We start from the raw sequence: 21,590 nt of genomic DNA, 5'->3' as shown, positions 1-21,590 counted from the left end.
GCTCCAGCATACCCGCAACCCCAGAAAATAACTGAATGAATGAATACCCAAGACCATTGGAATGTAATGCAAGGCTATTATATGAGAGATAAACACTGTACAAGTACGAGGATGGGATGCTAGTTTGTCACAATGTCTATTATGTTAGAAGAAAATACCCACATTACTCTTGACTCTTTTCTACATGTGTTTAAAATTTTGGCAGATAATACTCTAATATGCCCTTCAATAAGAAAGCACTAATCTAAAGCTGTTCCCACCTGTCCTTGGTTTGAGTACTCTTTTTGGAGGTGCTCTCAGCTTGCCCTTTGACCACTGCGGAGAGAGGCTCCAGCACCACGACTTGAGGCGTATCAATGAAACACCAGCCATTGTGGACCCCAACATGGAGCCTTCTTTCCTGGATGACAATCGCATGCATGGAGCTATCCTGACTTGGCTGTTTCTGATAATAAAATGGAAAAAAAAGCAGTGATCAGCACAATAAAAAATACATATTCTGTCCAATTACTAATCATGCTGTGTTTCCTACAGGACTGTAATCTACCTGTGGTGGCGTGAATGACATTATGACATGAAATTGCCGCAATGATCTGATTGCTTACAAATGAATCCCATATACAGTATGGGATTTTTTGGCAGTAACAGTTGGTTGCTAGACATCCACTCTCCTCTCTAAACAAATCCTCAGTGACTGACGGTGACCTTTCACCACAGTGTGCAGAGCAGCGCTAAGGTCGACCCACCTTCCACTCCTCCCCGCTTCAATCTTTTCCCTCTCGACACATCTTTTACTCCCACACTGCTTTTCTTATCTTCTTGTCATTAGCTTTTCCTGTCCCTTTCAGTCTCGCTGCTCCTAACTTCTCAATATCCACCCACACCTCAATCAAATTAACATCTCGGTTTGGCTTTGTGTTTTTTTTCCCCCTTTCTCTTACAGAAGTAACAACAGGAGGAAATTCTGTCTTATTACTGTACAACCTACACACCGCTTGTTTTCTGGGGTTTTGCAGACAGCCTCTTTTTTCTATCTTTTGTCTCTCTGTTTCCACCAACGACCCTTGTCTTGTTACTGCCACTCATTATCTCCCTAACAATGTCTTCAACAGTGTATCTTATTATTCTGTTATTTGACAGGGGACAGATGATTAGGTTCGCCTGTCATAATCTCATCTCAACCGATACCTTCATTTAACTTCCTCCACTAACACCACTCCTGTTCAGTTCCCTGGCAGTGGCGGGGATTCAGAAAATCCAAAATGATATGGCGATGTTTCATAACGAATACCCAGAAGGCCGCATCAGAGTTGTCTTTTCATTTTTGTTGACTCACCAGTCGGTCGCTCTATGACATATGTTACAACCATAGCATAGCAGCTCTCATTTGGCACTGGGGTTGCTATATAGTTGTCTTGAGATAAACCGTCATCCAATTCATTGTGTCAGAGCTTATGGTCCCTGGCTGACGAATGTACAGCACATAGAACATACGTATCGGGATGAAAGCCAACTCCTATGTGGACCAATAACATACAACAGTGTACATATAAGATAACAGATTAAAAACATGTGAGAACTTCATGCATGTAACCTAGGAAGTTATTAAAGTTAGTTATGGCAAACAGATGGAAAGCTCAAGAAACACGGAATTTAACAACCCTTTTCTAGAAATGCGGAGATGGCAAGGCTGCACGGCGGTACAGTGGTTAGCGCGCAGACCTCACAGCTAGGAGACCCGAGTTCAATCCCACCCTCGGCCATCTCTGTGTGGAGTTTGCATGTTCTCCGGTTTCCTCCCACATTCCAAAAACATGCTAGGTTAATTGGCGACTCCAAATTGTCCATAGGTATGAATGTGAGTGTGAATGGTTGTCTGTCTATATGTGCCCTGTGGTTGGCTGGCCACCAGGCCAGGGTGTACCCCGCCTCTCACCTGATGACAGCTAGGATAGGCTCCAGCACCCCCCATGACCCTCATGAGGATAAGCGATAGAAAATGAATGAATGAACGACCCGTGTTCAATTCCACCCTCGGCCATCTCTGTGTGGAGTTTGCATGTTCTCCCTGTGCATGCATGGGTTTTCTCCGGGTACTCCGGTTTCCTCCCACATTCCGAAAACACGCTAGGTTAATTGATGACTCCAAATTGTCCATAGGTATGAATGTGAGTGTGAATGGTTGTTTGTTTGTGCCCTGTGATTGGCTGGCGACCAGGCCAGGGTGTACCCCGCCTCTTGCCCAATGACAGCTGGAATAGGCTCCAGCACCCCCGTGAGGATAAGCGGTAGAAAATGAATGAATGAATTAATTAATCAGAAGATGGCGAACCTGTGACTTCAACCTGAGAAACATTCATAGGCTTGTCTATGCAAAGTTAATACGTTTTTAGACTTTGAAGCAAAGCAGGCCGTCAGCTCGCCGTGACACTCCACCCAACAATTTCTTTTCTAAAAAGTATGAACCAGTCACCTTGAATCCGTGTGCCCAACTTTGGTCATCAAACTTCTAAAGTGGGTACACAAGTCCAATTAAGTTGGAGTGAGAAACAACAGTGCCATTAGTTTTCCCTTGAGACTTGAACACGATCGATAAGTCAGAGCAGCTGCTTTCTGTGTTCCGTGCTGAAATCAGCTCTGTCGTGTTGGTCTTTGAACAGAAATAAAACTGCACCTAAAGTTATTGCACGGGTTCTCTAACTACAGTTTCTACACTTAATTGTGTCAAGGGAGTAATGCTATTTTTAAATGTAGAATTACATTTATCCAGAATACAGTGTGGTCTTTACTCTGTAGCCTTTCCATCAAGTATATATATTTTTTTAATGTACCAAACCACAAGCGTGAATGCAGCCAAAATTGATTATCGGCCCTTACTTACAATTTAGGCTCCAATACAAAGAGTCCAATCCTCTGATCTGGACCAAAATGACAAAATACTAGAGCACAAATGTGGTTTTGCATATTGTACATGACAAGAAATATGCAAATGTGCTTTCAATGACACCCGGTTTATAAATAGGATTGCATCGTTTGGGTCAGTGAAGAGAGGTGACAGAGTTGAAAAGCCAAAACGTTGAAGATGTTCATCTTTAGAGGCACTTTTGGTGCACGTTCGGACATGATTAATGCATATTAGTTTATAAACATTATCGGTTGAATTTTGACAAAGTTATAAAAATTTAGCATCTACATTAAACATTACGTGGGGGGAAATGCTAATCTCAAAAATCTATGTTTGGTGACTTTACAACATTTAGAAAATGCATTTCCTTCCCATCTGGCATCAGTTTTTGCGTCAGCACTTTGTGAGATGCTGGTGTGGGCTGCTGCAGTAAAAGGTAATAATAGGTATCATAAAGCTGCCATCTTAAGGGGTGCCAAGAGAGGGGGGCATCTGAAATTAGAATAAGCCAATTATCAAGTGAGTTACATCACCATGCTACCTCTTTAAAATGACAGGTGGAGTTTTTTTCGGATTCCTTGAGGCAATTTTGGTTCACTTTTTACCGTTCAGTCATTGTTATCATATCCAGTGTTCCCCTCGTTTATGACTAATTATATTGAATTTAAGTAACTCAAAAATTGTACATTTTTGTCTTGGATTTGGAAGTTGATCCTTGAAGGTTCAATTATGTTGCTATTGCAAATTAGGGGCCATTAAGCCCCTAATTTGGCTTAATTATTATGTGGAATTGGTCTCAGTCCACTTTGGATCCCAGACCTTTGTTCTACATGAACGTCAAAGTGAATCTTAGTAGCGTTATACAAAAGAGAATGACTGACTGCGTGTGTGCGTGCATGTGCACACGCACGATATGTGTTGCTACCCACACGGTGGATGTTTGCGCCCCCATATTGAGTGTGAGTCATCCATTGCGAGAAACACTGGCAGCATCATTAGCATGCCGCTCTCATCCTCCCACCTCCCTACTCTTTAACACATTTCTACTGCAACAGCGCTTCCAGTAAATCATTTTTGTCTAGTTGGTAAAACACTTCCTTGAATCGGAAGTGAATGTACCAAGTGACCTGGCAATGGAGAATCCTTTTAGATAAAAGTCTCAAATGTTGTTCGGAAGTTCGCTAACAACAGAAGAGGAGTTATGATGCTAATTTTCCAAGTCATTGTCATCAATGAAGCGTTCATTCATTCATTCATTTTCTACCGGGGTGTGCTGGAGCCAGCCAATCACAGGGCACATATAGACAAACAACCATTCACACTCACATTCATACCTATGGACAATTTGGAGTCGCCAATTAACCTAGCATGTTTTTGGAATGTGGGAGGAAACCGGAGAACATGCAAACTCCACACAGAGATGGCCGAGGGTGGAATTGAACTCGGGTCTCCTAGCTGTGAGGTCTGCGCGCTAACCACTCGATCACCGTGCAGCCCCGCCATCTCCTGATGTAAAGTATTAACTACACAAGGCACCACATTTGTAGAAAAGGGTTGTTAAATTCCGTGTTTCTTGGGTTTTCCATCTGTTTGCCTTAACTAACTTCATAACTTCCTAGGTTACATGCATGACGTTCTAAAAGGAAACCGGAGTACCCGGAGAAAACCCGTAGGGAGAACATGCAAACTCCACACAGAGGTGGCCAAGTGTGGAATTGAATTGGGGTCTCCTAACTGAGGTCTGCGGCTAACCACTCCATCACCGTGCAGCCCAGTCCATTCATTTATTCATTCATTTTCTACCGTTTACCCTCACGAGGGTGGTCGCCAGCCAATCACAGGGCACATATAGACAAACAACCATTCACACTCACATTCATACCTATGGACAATTTGGAGTAGCCTATTAACCTAGCATGTTTTTGGAATGTGGGAGGAAACCGGAGTACCCGGAGAAAACAAACGCATTCACGCGGAGAACATGCAAAGTCCACATTGAACTCGGGTCTCCTAGCTGTGAGGTCTGCGCGCTAACCACTCGATCACCGTGCAACCATGAAGCGTTCAATGAATAAAATATGACATATATATGTATATATATATATATATATATAATATGACTATACTGAATGATTTGTATGCTTTTTCGCCTTAGATTTTGTCTTAATTTCCAAACATAGCACTTGGTGCTTGTCTTACTGTATATTCTGGTCTATACCAGCACATACTGCATGACATACTATCATAAAATGTGTCATGTTACTAGCTATCGGTTGTTAAAAACTTCAAACCATGTACCATGCAGTTATAATGTTACATGCCCAGCTGCTAAAAATAAACTTTTATAAACCCTTTTACTCTCAGCCAATCATAATGAAATATTTATCCATCTCCTTTTCCAGTTTTTGCCCCCATTCCACCTGCGCATCTGCAAGTGCAGTCCTACTTTGAGTGAGTTTTCCCAGTTTGGGGCAAAATGAAGAGTTCCTTGAGGTTTGTTGGCAGTCTTTCTCCATTCATTAAATCAGCCTGAGGCATTTTGTTCTGCCCCCGGCAAGGTACCGGTCCTCAACTGCTCGCTCTCCCTCCTGATCGTCTTCTGTTCTCTCTCACCATTTTTATCGTCATCCAAGATGTTACATCATTTTGACAAGAGTAATAGTTTTGATCAGAGGCTTGGTTGAATCGCCACTCCGCTTTGTAGAGGGGTGCTGATGTGGCTTCTCGTGTGGAGAAGTCAAACAAGCTGAATCCCCCCTTGATACAAAAGTTTCATTACACAAAGGTCAGAATTAGCTGTGTGCTCATTAAAAGCAGTGCAAACAAATTAGGATATTGGCAATAACATTAAATGGAAAAAGTACAATGAAAACATACAGCCGGATTGCTGGATCTCAAATCTGATCCGGAAGTTGAGACTGGACAGTTTTCGGGACTACCAGTGTTTACACTGATTGTGGTGGGAAAAGGCTATTATCAACCCCACTCCTAGTATGCACACGCTATATTGCTACACAGGCAACCGCTTTTGCTCTGTTACTTACACAAAATAAACTCAGTTAGGACACTCAAATTGTTACTTACTGTTACAAATACAGCACACAGACCTCACAGCTAGGAGACCAGGGTTCAATTCCACTCTCGGCCCTCTCTGTGTGGAGTTTGCATGTTCTCCCCGTGCATGCGTGGGTTTTCTCCGGGTACTCCGGTTTCCTCCCACATTCCAAAAACATGCTAGGTTGTCCGTAGGTATGAATGTGAGTGTGACTGGTTGTTTGTCTATATGTGCCCTGTGATTGGCTGGCCACCAGCCCAGGGTGTACCCCGCCTCTCGCCCGGAGACAGCTGGGATAGGCTCCAGCACCCCCGCGACCCTCGTGAGGATAAGCGGTACAAAATAAATGAATTAATGTTGCAAATACACCCCTCCCCCATTTGTTTGAGCCTGTGACAATAACAACCGGATACAGCATCATGTGTAACCCAGGAATTTATACATTGCTGTTGCTACATGATTGATTTTCATTCATGCATTATTTTCATTTTTGTATGAAAAAAAAAATAATATACACATATATATATCTGAAGGGTAATAAAAATGAGCGAAATAAATATCACTGGGCAGGCTTTTGTCACTACGCTCCAACAATAACAGCAAGCCCTTTCTTACACGTGCCAAATATGATTAAGCATCTGGTTTCTACCGACACCCAACAAAAAGGGGAGAATAAATTACTGGAAGTCACATTTCATTGGGAAGTGATGTTGGATGGCAGCTGTAAAAAAAGGGGAGGGGATTTTGTTTGAAGGTTGCATAAACAGAGTGAGATAAAGGAAATAATCTTGGCAGAGGTGCATCAAGGCTATCAGGACCACGAACCTGAGGCAAATTAAAGATTATGTTGCCTCAGGTTCTGTTTATACAGTATGTGCACCTATTCTATCACTCTTTTCTGACCTATAAATGTAGTTAGGTTATTGTATTCTCATGTTAAAGGATGCCAAAGTTTCAGGTATGTGCATTTGGAAGTGAGTCTTGAAAGACGTTTGGAATGGCTCTGAACGCTCGGTTTCAGAGGGCCGTAGAAGATGGATGGATGAATACACACACACAAGAAGTGAAACCTCACCGAATAGTCCTCAACAAACGTCAATTCCTCAAGTCATGTGGCATCCCTTCATGCGCGACTGCCAATGTGGCATTTGAAGGCGTTGGGTGTGTGGGTGTAATGGAAGAGCGGCTTTACCGTGTTTTGGCAGTCGGCGTTGATCAGCTCCAGCAGCTGACTCTCAAAGGCCTTGAGGGACGGCTGGAGGCAGACTGTCAGTCTGTGCAGAGTGTAGGTGAGCATCTTGAGAAGCACGGGTTTCAACAGAGCATCGCCTGTTGACAGTGAAAACCTCGGTCAGAGTATGTTTATGCCGCCTTGCATCGTGGGATTTCCTTCCACGGTTTGGAGAGCACATCAGCTTAATGCATTTGCACTTTTTTACAAACCTCCATTTTTGGTAAGTTACATCCTATTTGGAAGGCGGCACGGCGGACGAGTGGTTAGCGCGCAGACCTCACAGCTAGGAGACCTGGGTTCAATTCCACCCTCGGCCATCTCTGTGTGGAGTTTGCATGTTCTCCCCGTGCATGCATGGGTTTTCTCCGGGTACTCCGGTTTCCTCCCACATTCCAAAAACATGCTAGGTTAATTGGCAACTCCAAATTGTCCATAGGTATGAATGTGAGTGTGAATGGTTGTTTGTCTATATGTGCCCTGTGATTGGCTGGCGACCAGTCCAGGGTGTACCCCGAATGAATGAATGAACATCCTATTTGGATTGCAGCCAAATACAAGAAACATTCATTCATTCATTCATTTTCTACCGCTTATCCTCACGAGGGTCGTGGGAGTGCTGGAGCCTATCCCAGCTGTCTTCAGGCGAGGGGCGGGGTACACCCTGGACTGGTCGCCGGCCAAGCACATATAGACAAACAACCATTCACACTCACATTCATACCTATGGACAATTTGGAGTCGCCAATTAACCTAGCATGTTTTTGGAATGTGGGAGGAAACCGGAGTACCCGGAGAAAACCCATGCATGCACGGGGAGAACATGCAAACTCCACACAGAGATGGCCGAGGGTGGAATTGATTTCGGGTCTTCCAGCTAACCACTCAACCGCCGTGCAGCCCCATACAAGAAACATTTAGTCTGTAAATAGACTAAATATTAATAGAATGACTGTACTCTTACATCAAGGGATTTAACCGCAATGACTCAAACAAATATGGCTGAAGAGAGCAAGTGGAACATTGGATGAAACAGTAAAAAGTACACAATCAGACCTCTCAGGCACAACAGAAAGAAAATCAACACTGCGATTTTTAATCTCTTCAACAGCAGTAAATGTTTCCACTGAGCATTTGATTGTAGCAGTTGTTTCCTGAGCGCTCGCTTGTTTTGAAAGCCAGTGTGAATATCAAGCCCGTGGCTGTGGGTCTTAAAAGGCAGCTTAGTACTCCGCTGCTCACAGACCCAGAACATGAAGAGGATTAGCTTGTTGCCATACCTTCCACAAACTCCCAATGATTGCGGTTAAGGAACTGACAGGTTTCATTATATGAGTAACTCGCTTCCTGGCCACCTAAACTTATGATTGACAAAAAAGTTTTCAAAAAAGACATGAAAAATGTACATTACACCAGCACCAGGAACTTACTGCATCAAACTAATATACACATTTATCAAAAAAATCCAAAGTTGGCCTGATTGGGCAACTGTGTCCACCATCTGAAATATTTATTTTTTGTTTTGATCAGATATTATCAGTTAGATCAGGGGTTCTCCAAAACTCAGGGCCCACTTGGAAATCTAAAAAATGTCTGCGGCCCACCTTTGTCCTATAGTACATAGACAAAATGCTGTGTTCTCAGGGCACTTATAATAATAATAATAATTATTATCGTTATTGTTATTGTTATTACTATTATTATTACTATTATTATTATTATTATTTTAATAATAATAAGAAGAAGAATTACTATAATAGTAATTATTATTTTTATTATTATATTATAATAATAATCATTATAATTATTGTTATTACTATTATTATTATTATTATTATTATTATTGTTATTATTTTAATAAGAACAAGAATCATAATAATAGTAATTATAGTTATTATATATAATTATATCATATATAATCATAATAATCGTAATTATTTTTATTTTTATTATTATATTATAATAATCATCATAATTATTGTCATTATTATTATTACTATTATTATTGTTGTTATATTAATAATAATAATAATTATTATTATTAAATGATTAAAAGGATTGAAATGAAAGCAGGAGGATAAAGGAAGTCCAAACTTTTAATCTGTGGTGTACAACCAAGACTAAGAATTAATTATCATACTTTTCATAACTGCATTCAAGACTGATGATGATGATGACCAGAGAGCTACGTTCCAATCATAAACTATATAAGGTTCCTAAAATATTGTGACAGGTCAATAACACTCAATAGGTTATTACTTAGGCCTATAAATATTTTTTTAATCGTGCAATAAATATTTTACAATAAAAATAATTTTTAAAATAATATTTGCAAAAATGAATCATATTTTTAATGACCTCTTATGGCCCACCTGCAGTACCACGGCCCACATTGATTTAGATACTGAGTTAGATAAAGACTTACAAATCTATCTACAGAAATAATCATTTAAAGGTCAGTTAAGCTTTTACCTGTCGGGGAAGCTGCGAGGCCGGGAATGTTCTCATCTTTGTGCACGAGGACGTTCTCTGGAAGGAGATGCATCATGGGAGCTAAAGCAGGATGGTCTTTTAGCGCACACTCCAAGTGTGACCCATTAATAGTTTTCAGAAGATTGCTGCCTGCAAACAACAATTTGAATACATTATTTGTCATACATGTTGAATAATTTTGAATATATATGTACAATATATCATATTCCACCATTTCTTTGGTGCTTCGCAGAGTCATATTTCCAGTCGTGAGTCACCAGACAACGTGACATCCAACACACAGACATTTTCATTTTTCAACATTCCATTTGGCTGTCAGTGACCTCGCTGCAATGTTCCCTTACTTGCCAGTATCATTTTCCAGGCCTTTACCGAAATGACAAGCACTCAAATTGGAAAATATGTTTCTCCGTGAAGCGAATGGCGGCATAGATGGGAACCGAAGTGTGAGCAATGAGGATGACATCGTCATCTTTCAAGCAGGTCAACCAACAACACGTGACTCGCAACAATCTGTCGCCATTGATACAAAGCACACACCGACTGGAAGATGAGCGAATGGTGGTTGATGTGTCACGTATACGTTGGCTCGCTTCGGGCGTCGCCGGCGTTGCTGGCGTTGCCATGTTTCACTCTGACAGGGGTTAATGATTGTACTTGCCGAAGCATCAGTGACAATCAATACGAGAAGTTGTATTCACTCCGACAAGGTGAAACGGCAACCTCGAGTGAAAAGCGTTGTGCAGAACTGCCATGATGGGGTCATGGGACACCGTTGGTCATAACTGTCAAGGAAAAATATTAAAATAGTTTTTAGTCGAGCCTCCACGGCGTTATCATTTCCTAGTGTATGTTCTGCTATTCCATTTTTTCTTGCAGTTTTAACATTTTTTGCTTAATTCTGCTTACAAAATAGAGTGAAAGCTCCAAAGTCAAACTCCCATAGACCCACCAGCAACCTCATAAAGTTCCACGGCTGGGACGAAACCCACATTGCACCTATTGTAGCCGAGATCGTACTCTTATCTCCAGTACCCTGGAAAAGACTTTCTTTCCCAGGGAGGCCGAGGAGTGTGATCCTCCATAGTTGGAAAACACCCTCCGGTCACCCTTGGTGAAAAAGGGGGACCACCACCCCTGGTGTTCAGATGTTCATGTTAATCCTGCATAGTGTTAGTTATCACCTTTATATCCATTTGCTTAGACAATAGAAAGTGTTTCAATGTGTTGAAAAGGAATGGTCCCGTGACCCTGATCAGAGACCCCCAGCGCCCCCCAGTTCCTGGAGGTACCTGGATGTGCCAACAGCGACCTTCCAGATAGTCATGTTAATCCTGCAAGAATGTGCCAAGATAGGAACTCATAAAATAATAAAAGTAATTACTCTCACACACACATACACATAGACAACAAATACAGCTTGTGCAACTGCCCCCCCCCTTGAGTGGCACGACCATGTAGTCGGGACCCCCGAAAGAGAACTGCATATTCAGAGTGGAGCTGCATGTCACTGGGTACGTTGTTTCACGCTCCTCGCTGCGAGTAATTTTGAATATTGTTGTCTGTCTCATCTCTATTTAAGTGTTTTTACAAGTGTCACAGGAGTTTGAACCCGACACCTGGTCTGCCAATCCCAACTTCCACGCAATGTTTACATGATATGTCAGCATAGACAGTTCCCCAACATCCAAAACCTTGCGGAATTCTGGGTGAAACTCCTCCACCCCTGGAGCTTTGCCACTGAGGAACATTTTGACTCCATCTTTTTACCACTTTCTCAACAGTTCAATCACTCCAAACATCCGAAACCCAGAGTGGACGAGTGTTGAATCTCTGGAACATATCTTCATACCTTCCTTACAAACAATCCAGTGGTAAAAGCAGCTGTGAGTTAAAAGAAAGGAAGCTCAGTCGGCATCAAATAGAACTTCCTTAGCACAGATGGTGCCCATTTGCAGTCAACTTTTTCATAATTTATTTCTCGTTATTCATTATGCATCAAGCTCAGGTATTTGTCAGATGCGATGTGCCCCCCGAAAATCTGTGGCGCTATAGTGAGCGCCGGTTTATGCGGTGCCTCAGTCAGTCAGCTGTGCAGCATCTTGGCAGACGATAAGAAAGAGAAAAAGAACTAAAGTGGAAAAATGAGTGGGTGGCGGGTGGCGAATGGCTCAGTAGTAGCAGTGCTTTTCAGGAGAAGGTAATAAGATAACTATTACGGCTTACAAACAGGATTTTGACGCAGATTTCTTTGTGATTATATTCTACCCGTGGGAGAGAAATAGGCAATAATTGGAGAGAGACTGTTAAGTCCTATATATGAAAATTAATGATATCGTCAAAACAATGATCGGACTGCAAGCTAGCTGGGTTTGCTTAATTTAGCGGGGGACGCTAATGTGTGTGAGTGAGACTGTGTGAATTGTTCTTGTCAATGCAACAAAGCATCACACGTTCATCCTTCAAAATAAGAGCATATTTTAACACACATCCTTTCTTTCTTTTTTTCTTTTTCTTAATTTATTTTAGACATGCATACTATGTTACATTATTCTTTCTCACATATACACTTACAATACAATACACTTACAATATCTATATATATATATATACGGCTGCTTCCAGTCAACTTTATTTTTCACACTTCCACCACCACAGCACAGCACACACACCGATTCCCGCACTTCCTGGTTCACAGGTCATGCTCAACCCGCCCCACATAGCTGGCCAAACACATGCCTGCAACAGCGTTCGTGGTTTCTCTCGTAGCATGTACATATGAAAAACAGTGATTATTGCAAGAGATAAAAAGATATCTGAATACAACACAATTAAATACATGTATTTGTACGCTTGTGTCTTCGTTGGAATAGGTGTGTATGCTATGTCAGTTGGTTCTTCTGTTGCAGGCATGTGTTTGGCCAGCTATGTGGGGCGGGTTGAGCATGACCTGTGAACCAGGAAGTGTGGGAATCGGTGTGTGTGCTGCGCTCTGGTGGTGGAAGTGTGAAAAATAAAGTTGACTGGAAGCAGCCGTTCGCCGTGTTCTTTTTTGGTATTGAAATCCTTAAGCAAAGATTGATTTAAGCTGCTTTTGTATCGATATAAGCAGACCAAATTGGCTGGCGGGAGATGAAAAGGGCATCGTAGTAACCGGATTATCATAATAACCGGGTATCGTACTAACGGAACTAATTATATCATAAAAGACTAGAAATTTGCCGGGAAATGAAAATAGTATCGTAATAAGTAGTAATTTGTTATAACCGATATCGATATAACGAGACTTTACTGTATATACACACACACATATATACATACATATACACATATCTACATATATATATATATATATATATATATATACACACATACATGCACACACACAACCACATTACTACACATGTCCTTCAAAATAAGAGTGGTGCACATACCAATAAGGGTGTCATCAAAAAATACCTTACAAAATGTACAGTTAAAAACATTCATAAGACAGTCGTATTTAAGTGTTTAGTCGAGTGCCCTATGAACGCTGTATTGTAATGCATACAATCCCCTCTTTGACCTCTTTCTTGCCTTGCCTGCACTTGCAAGTGTTCTGATGCAGAAAACAAATCTCTATGGATGCAACACTGATGTACATATGAACACCGCAAAGTTTATCAACTTAACTTATATCACAAAAAACTCTTTTGGGCATAAACAAAGTACATATGAAACACTATTTAAAGCTCTGATGTCACTCGGGAGTAAATACCCGTACGTAGGCTGCCATCCCATAATGATAGCTTTTTCTTTTGCCAAGTTTCTACTGCTATTGTCATGAGAATTGAGTTGGAAATCTTGCCTCTCCTGAAGCTCTGTTTACTTGATGCATTTCCTTTCCTACATACTATTTTCATACGGTTGTGTTCATTTCATTCCGTGTTAGAAACCAATTTAATTTGCTCGATATGAAGACATGAAAACCCCGTTCTAATTTAGAGCTGAGATATTTTTCTAACTAATGTCGGAGAATGTGAAAGAGAAAGGCTGATTATATCAGCCTCCAGGGTATGTTTTCCATCATAATTCTTTAACACGAGACATGTATGACCACTAAATCCAGCAGCGCAAATGACTCTTAGATACGATTCTTGCCTCACTCCAGTAAATCCCCCCTTCAAAAGACTTCATATCAAACAGAGTGTCCCTGTCACACAAATGGAGACACATATCACAGGAAAAAAAGGGTTTGTGGCTGTAAAATGGGTAAAACATCAGAACACCAAGGTTACTAACTAAATAACGAACCCTGTGGTTAATAATTCAACTGGTGTAAGAGTCTGTTTGAAAAAAAAACCTTCATAAATATTCATGTGACATGATAGCCAAGACGGGAAGCCAGTGCTCTCACTGTGCACATTGTTATTCATACTGCAAAGCGCTACTGTGTTTGGTAATTTATACGCTTACTTTTAACAAACTGGGGACATACTGTATTGAAACTACCACGAGCTTCAGGGAGAAAGACTGACACACTTAACCGCTGGAACTGTGACACTTACAGTACATTGGACACACATTAGAACCTTTGGAATTGCCCCAATGGAAAGACCAATTGCTGAAAGGGGACCTATGTTCATTTTGTATTGGGTTGTGGACTCCTATAGAGCCGCTACACACAATAACCCGTACAGAAATCTTTTTGGATTTTGCAGAATCTGCACCTATTCCAGCTGTACTTCCTTCCTGCCTAAACGATCCACCCACTCCGCTGTGATTGGTCACACACTCAAATTGCTTCCTAACTGTCAACCATATAAGGAAGTCCGCCCCTCTGTGACATCACAAAGTGGCAGTTTTACCACGCCTTTTGAAACCTAGCATTTTCAGCCATCCTAAACCTCTTTTATTTAACTCTGGGCGGCACAGCGGTCGAGTGGTTAGCGCGCAGACCTCACAGCTAGGAGACCAGGGTTCAATTCCACCCTCGGTCATCTCTGTGTGGAGTTTGCATGTTCTCCCTGTGCATGCGTGGGTTTTCTCCGGGTACTCCGGTTTCCTCCCACATTCCAAAAACATGCTAGGTTAATTGGCGACTCCAAATTGTCCATAGGTATGAATGTGAGTGTGAATGGTTGTTTGTCTATATGTGCCCTGTGATTGGCTTACCCCGCCTCTCGCCCAAAGACAGCTGGGATAGATACATTCTGACTACATTTATAGGTCAGAAAAGTGGAAAAACCCTCCAATGTGGCTGAATTATAACAATTCTGCAAAGCTCAGTGGGAACACAAATTTCACTGGCTTCTCATTGGCACGATCACTAGTCATGACGGCCATCATTTGTTAACTGAGTAGTCTTGGTAGACTGCTACACCATTCCAAATGTCGCATACCAAAAAACCTGATACCACAAATACATGTATAACGGTGTAGTAATACACATAATCCATCCAGGAAATGTAGTGAAATGATTATTCTTCCACAGTATCCACTAATTTTACACTGACTCAGTTGACTCTGCCTACAGTATTTTTCCAGTATCATCTCATCTCCCCATCATTAGCAGTCATTTTCAGGATGAATGCAGGCATAAGGACAAAGAAATGTAGAAGTAAAGGTCTCTTACAGTCAGCGATGTCCTTCAGCAATGGGTGAAGAAGAATTCTTGGTGATCCATGGAGTAGATTGAGTCTATAGGTTGAACAATAATAGAACAAGGAATGAATGCCCTATACCAGGGGTGAGAAACCCACAGCTCAAGAGCCGCATAAGGCGCCCTTGAAAGGCCTTATAGTGCGGAAAATACAGTATTTTAAATAGCCACTAATACAAGTAATGTTATTTGACACATTGTTCTCTTACTGGCTAAGAAAAGGCTAAGAAAAGGCTCATTACCTTCTGTCCCCTTGAGGTTCCGTCTTGGGGAAAAGATCTAGAACAGTGAAGCCTTGCCCCATGGCCTGTTGCGAACCGTCTGACCTCGTTGACAATGCCACCAGCTCCAAAACCAACACCGTGCTGGGCAACCGCAGAGACGTATGGAAGTACAGAATCTGGAGGACGGAAGAATATGAATACGATTAAAAAAAACTTGATTAAATGCCACGTTATTTCAAGGACAGCCGTTCCTAAAGTACACACATAAGTCAGTCCATTGCCTGGTGATGTATCAGTGTAATCAGACAATCAATCACAAGTCTATAATCTATATTTTAAACTCTCAATCCAAGCAAAAAACTGATCAGATCAGACATATACTGTGTAATAATAATAGCCAACACATTGCATGTCAAGAGTCGCTTCAAACAACATGCAAACATGCATGTTTCTTCAGTGAAAGGACATGCAGTACAAATTATAGCAGATGGTACATAGAGTCTCATGAGAGCTATCCGGTCATAAGGCCTCAAATGCTGCAATCATTTGTGCAAAAAAAGACATATTAGAAACACATGATAACAAATAAGCAAAGAAATAAATAAACAAGGAAATGTTTGAGAGAGTTAATATGGGCTTACCAAACTGCAGAGCTTATATAACATAATACTATTAATATTTGCATAGGAAATGCTCTTTTATAAATTTGGGACCAATATAATAGGTTGACTGTAACCGCTTTGTCATCAGTTTAAGCACTTTATGTATATACTTTATACATTTAATAAATTAGAATGAAAGGCCATTCACGTTGTCAATAAAATGTATCACAGGTACATATTACAGTCTTTTCCCACATCCCACCCACCACAATACCTGTCAATCACAGTCTTTACAGGCTTCCTTCCACATCCAACGTCACTTAAACAGAAGGTACATCTTTGACTGAACTCCTCTTGAACCTCTCCTGAGGTATAGAAATACATTTTCCATCCCCATTTAACAATGTCGAAAATTGTATTGTGGTGGAAGACAAGAGTCCAGAGACTGTGGATAATCCAGATGTGGCCATTGTTCATAACAGATTTCCAACTCAAAAGGTACATTTTTTCCCTCATTTTCCTCACTGCTTTGATACATCTCCAAATTGATTCTCTTCCAATTCCCGGCAAGGAGAAAGAAAGCACAAATAGTAGATGAAAAATGGGAATATACTCGCTCAGGTTCTGCTTAACAGAAAGAATGCAATGACAAACTTTCATTAGTGGTTCCCAAAGTGGGGTATATCAATTGCTATAGGGGGTACGTGAATAAAAATTAGAAAACAATTATCCCCCAACACTCAAAATTACGGTGCGAGCAGAGACAGCAGCAGGAAGGAGCCAAAGCAGCAACTTGGTCTGTGTGCATCATATCAACAAATAAGTAAGTCTGAATGATTACCGTATTTTCTGGACTATAAGTCGCACAATGCCAAAAATGCATAGTTAGGTAGAAAAAAAACATACATAAGTCGCACTGGAGTATAAGTCGCATTTTTGCAGGTAATTTATTTTACAAACTACGCGACCAAAACAGACATTACGTCCTTTTGGAAGGCAAGTTCTAACAATAATAAAAGAATAGAGAACAGGCTGAAGAGGTGTAAGATATGCTAACACAATGGTTATTCAGATACACAAAAAATAAACATGAACAGAAAAGGTGTCCAGTGTTTATGTAACAAACAGTTTTTTCATTTGTATATAAGTCGCTCTGGAGTATAAGTCACAGGAACAGCCAACCTATGAAAAAAAGTGTGACTTATAGTCCGGAAAATACGGTACTTTGTGCATTAATAGTGTTTCATCCTGAAGATTTCATTTATATTGGCGTTCCATTTAATCCCCGCATGGCCCCAGCGGTGAAAACCCGGCACTATAAGTGGAGATTCACACGGAAATGAGGCTTTATTGATGGTTGTATGTATGGGTAGTAGTTCTTTTAGAGGTGGGACACCATGGAACGATTCCAGTCAGATAATGGACTCTTCATACTCAACAAGAAGAATCAAATTTGCCAATTGCTGTCAGTGCTTCCACTTGTAGTTTGCAGGCTTTAACTATGCACAGGTTATGCATTCATGTGTGTGCAAGATTAAAGGCTGACATGCACAGCATTGTAAAAAAAAGTATAAAACAATTCAGCTTTGATGCATTATGCATACCTATATCTGCAAGATGCCGTTATTGTTACACAGCTGAATTCCAAGTGACGACACCCTGAGATTTTGCTATTAAAAAACAAAGGTTCTGTGAAGATATGCAAGCAAACTGACTCAGGAGGATTCTCAGCCATGCGGCTTTCATATTAGTTTTGGCAGGCTTACAACTACATACTGAAGGACTTTAAAAACACAAGTCTTTGTTGTGACTGTTTTTAGGGTGATGGGGTTTGATTTGTAGTTTGTATGTTTTGAGTGCAAAGTTTCCATGTCATTCATAGTAAAGAATTGTTGATATCACACACACACATCTCCCTACACCGCTAAACCCCAGTGATTTTAAGGAGTGAACCACTCCTTAAAATCACTGTTTTTTTTAAGGAGTGGTTCACTCCTTAAAATCACTGGGGTTTAGTGGTATGTCTTAAAAGGTAGTGGCTATTGAGCATTACTGGACAGCAATGTGTACCATTAGGATGTGACTTTTAGGCCACATGTAACGGGACACACCTTCCAAAAAGCTCAACTTTTGCCTCATCAGACCACATAGTAATTTCCTAAAGGTCATAGAGATCATCAATATATTTTCTGGCAAAATTGAGATGAGCCTTAATGTTGCAGAGTGTCCGATTGGTGCAGAGTGCACATTTTCCGGCCCTTTGTAGTGAGCTGTAGACTCCTATAGAGCAGTCACACACAATAACTAGCACGCAAATCAAATACTTAAACTTGCTTATATAATTCAAACAGCTAAAATAATGCATAAGGCTAAAAATAACCAATTCCCTAAAATGTCATCCAATACTTCTCTACAAGAGAGGAGAAATATGATCTCAGGGAAAAACTACATTTGAAACACTTATATGCTAGGACTACGTTAAAAAGCCATAGCATTTCAGTATGTGGAATCAAACTATGGAATGGATTGAGTAAGGAAGTCAAACAATGCACAACGATGAGCCAATTCAAGAAACAATACAAGCAGTTGATGTTTGCTAAATACAAGGATGAAGAGTCTTGAACCAGTCATGATGTGCTATATATATCACTATATTGACACTTACTATGGTACACATTATGTCATTGCATGGTCATATCACCTTGTACTTTGGCACGTGACAAAAAAATTAAAAAATTAAAAATTAAAATAAAAGAAAACAATATTAGGAAAGCAGGAAGTGAACAAATGTAACAGTTACGGATTGTAAAAGTACCAGATGGAGGGGTAGGATTTAATAAGCTTTGCTTCTTCCTACTCCTTTTGGACATGTGGAACTGTGAACTGATTATGTGATGCAATTGTAATCTGATGCATGTTCAAATGAAATTAAACCATTAGTATTACAAAGCATTGTAGATCTTCTGAATCGGCACCTATTCCAGCTGTATTTTCTTTGATTTCCAAAACAGTTTGTTTTAATTTATTCCACCCATGGCCTTCCTACAGGCAAACCCACTTTGTTGTGATTGGTCACACTACCAAGCTCTCCCGAAGACATCCAGACTCCTGCAGAACCCCACTTTTGAATTTTGTCTGTATAGGAGTTGAGAATAAATGAATAAACCCTTTGGAGAACTATTTGAAAAGTGGTTAGGAGCTACTGGTAGTTTTTTGCAGACCACTGATTGAAGGACCAAGAACTATCCCTTTAAGCTTGACAGCAGACGATGTCCACCAATGGCTTCGGGGATTACCGCCATAAAAGACGCTGACCACATTATGGACACCTCTCTGATCAGCCGCCTGAACATGCCTCACTCAGACGCATGGTCCGCTTCATAATATGAAAATTTTACAGTATTTAATATAACATTATTGATCTTAATTGACTGACTAAACGGATGAACCAGTTTGATGTTTTGCTAAACTGCTTAAGCTCAAGCATTACCACATAATATTTAATAAAGCACAGATTTTTAAAAGTCAAGGAGACAGTTTCCACAAATCTAAAAAAATTTAAAAAAATCTTCTCGAACCACTGAGCGACTGCTTTGAGGAAAAACAATGAATGTTGTTGTAAGTCCCCGGAGATGAGCAATGGATGAAGGAAAGAGGAGAAAAAAAAACGATGTCGGATGTCGTTCAAACAGAGAAGAAAAAAATAACAGATGGAGGACAAGGAAAAGCTGATCTATCAGCCAAAGATAAGATGACTGCAGCAATTACTGAAGCCACAGCCCAATTATATGAAATCCCTCCGAGGATAGAGAGTGACAATGATGCAATTTCTATCCAGCAAGGACAGAGAGCAATTGTTTTAAATGCTTCACCCCACCCCAAAAAAACTATTGTTTAATGTTTTGGCTGTGCAGACAATTTTAGCAAACTATAATTCAAAAGTGAGGTCACGCCTGACACTTCAGCAAACGTTATTGTATCTTCTTGTATCTTATGCATTTAGTCTCCTCCATAAATGACATCACGTTTGTCTGAATGGCTGTCAACACAAGTGAGCACTGGGTCCATAGTGTCAATATTTAGAGTGAGCCCTATTATTATCCAGCAATGCCTTCATCCTCTTGGACATGGAATTCACCACAAGTTGTTACTGGAATCCTCTTCCACTCCATGATTCCATCACTGGTGGAGCTTTGGATGGAACTTGAGCTCCATCACCTTCCTTCCACTTGAAGGTGCTTCACATCTGCTCAATTGGGTTCAGGTCTAAAGGAGACGTACTTGGCCACTCCATCGCCTTCTGCTTCCTGAGAACCTGGAAGTGTGTTTGGCCTCCTTATCGTGTTGGAAAACTGCCTTGTGGCTCAATTTCCCAAGGGAGGGGATAATGCTCTGCATCAAAATATCACAGTTGAAATCATGCTTCAGATGATATTTTAGGATTTGGGGATTCTACTGATATTTCCTTCCATTAATCGAGTAATCGGAAAACACATTTTTGCTTCGTTAAGGAGCAATTATAGAAGAGAAAAGACATTTTACTTCATAATGGAGGGCCAATAGGTCCAGTTGGTTTCTTTTTTCAACAGTTTTATGAATTAAATTCACATTATGTATAACAGGGGTGCTCATTATCGGTAAATCTAGAATACATTTGAAGTGGTAAGCCAAAAACTTACCACTTCCACACAAATAGGGAGGATAACTATAAACAGTTATTTAACCTTTAACATGAACATTAATCAAACGTAAAAAAAATTTCTGGGTACATGATACCATACAGCATCCATATCAAACTTGCGCGGGCCGCACTAACATTAAACTTTCATATCAAGGCGGGGGCCTCAAACTAGTGTCCTGCGGGGAGCGTGTTTGAGACCACTGACATAGACACCGCTAAGAGGGATGATGGTGCAAAAATTGATTTGGGGAAACAAATGATTCTGGAAACTGACTGAATGGTACGGAGGGAATGTGAGCCTTTGACTTACAAGAGTCCTGACAGGGTTTAGACCCCCAGACCACAACAACCCCATCCATCCACGCTAAGCCAGTGATGACTAAACAAGAGCCAAAACAATGCAGACTGGGATTTTTCCCTTAAGGCACCAGTTACAGGCCGTCCTATAGTTAGCACCATCACTGACACACTGATGCTCCCATAATACATGTCTGCCCTTCCTCTGGTGTTCCCAGCGATGTACCTGATGCCAAGAAAACACCCCAAATCCTGCATAATGAAACAGCCGGGGCTTGCCAAACACAGATTCAGGTGCTCTCAGGGTAAAGCCTTTGATTTTTTTTACCCAGGTTTTGGTCTCCTGACATTTAGTTGGTCTGAAATGCCTTACAGTCAGTCCTCAGGCACTGTGTGTGTGTGTGTGTGTGTGTGCACTGTTGAGGCGGAATGCAGGTGGAACACAACAATGTGAAAGACTG

General features: G+C 40.8%; 1 protein-coding gene across 4 annotated transcripts in view; it reads right to left on the bottom strand.

Moving 5' to 3' along the window:
• nphp4 (nephronophthisis 4) overlaps positions 1–21,590 on the bottom strand; it is a 94,568-nt gene that overhangs the window by 65,427 nt on the left and 7,551 nt on the right. For all 4 annotated transcript variants that reach the window (XM_078798206.1, XM_058083833.2, XM_058083831.2 and 1 more), the window contains exons 3-7: positions 15,568–15,725; positions 15,299–15,363; positions 9,664–9,813; positions 7,153–7,289; positions 261–445 (exon numbers count right to left, since the gene is read on the bottom strand). In XM_078798206.1, coding sequence (XP_078654332.1) covers positions 261–445; positions 7,153–7,289; positions 9,664–9,813; positions 15,299–15,363; positions 15,568–15,725 — 695 coding nt within the window. The remainder of the gene's footprint in view (positions 1–260; positions 446–7,152; positions 7,290–9,663; positions 9,814–15,298; positions 15,364–15,567; positions 15,726–21,590) is intronic.

Source organism: Doryrhamphus excisus, linkage group LG17 (genome assembly GCF_037039965.1).
Source record: "Doryrhamphus excisus strain RoL-2023G ecotype Guam linkage group LG17, RoL_Dexc_Guam_v1.1, whole genome shotgun sequence".
Taxonomy (NCBI): domain Eukaryota; kingdom Metazoa; phylum Chordata; class Actinopteri; order Syngnathiformes; family Syngnathidae; genus Doryrhamphus; species Doryrhamphus excisus.
This window is presented reverse-complemented; position numbering and strand designations above follow the sequence as displayed.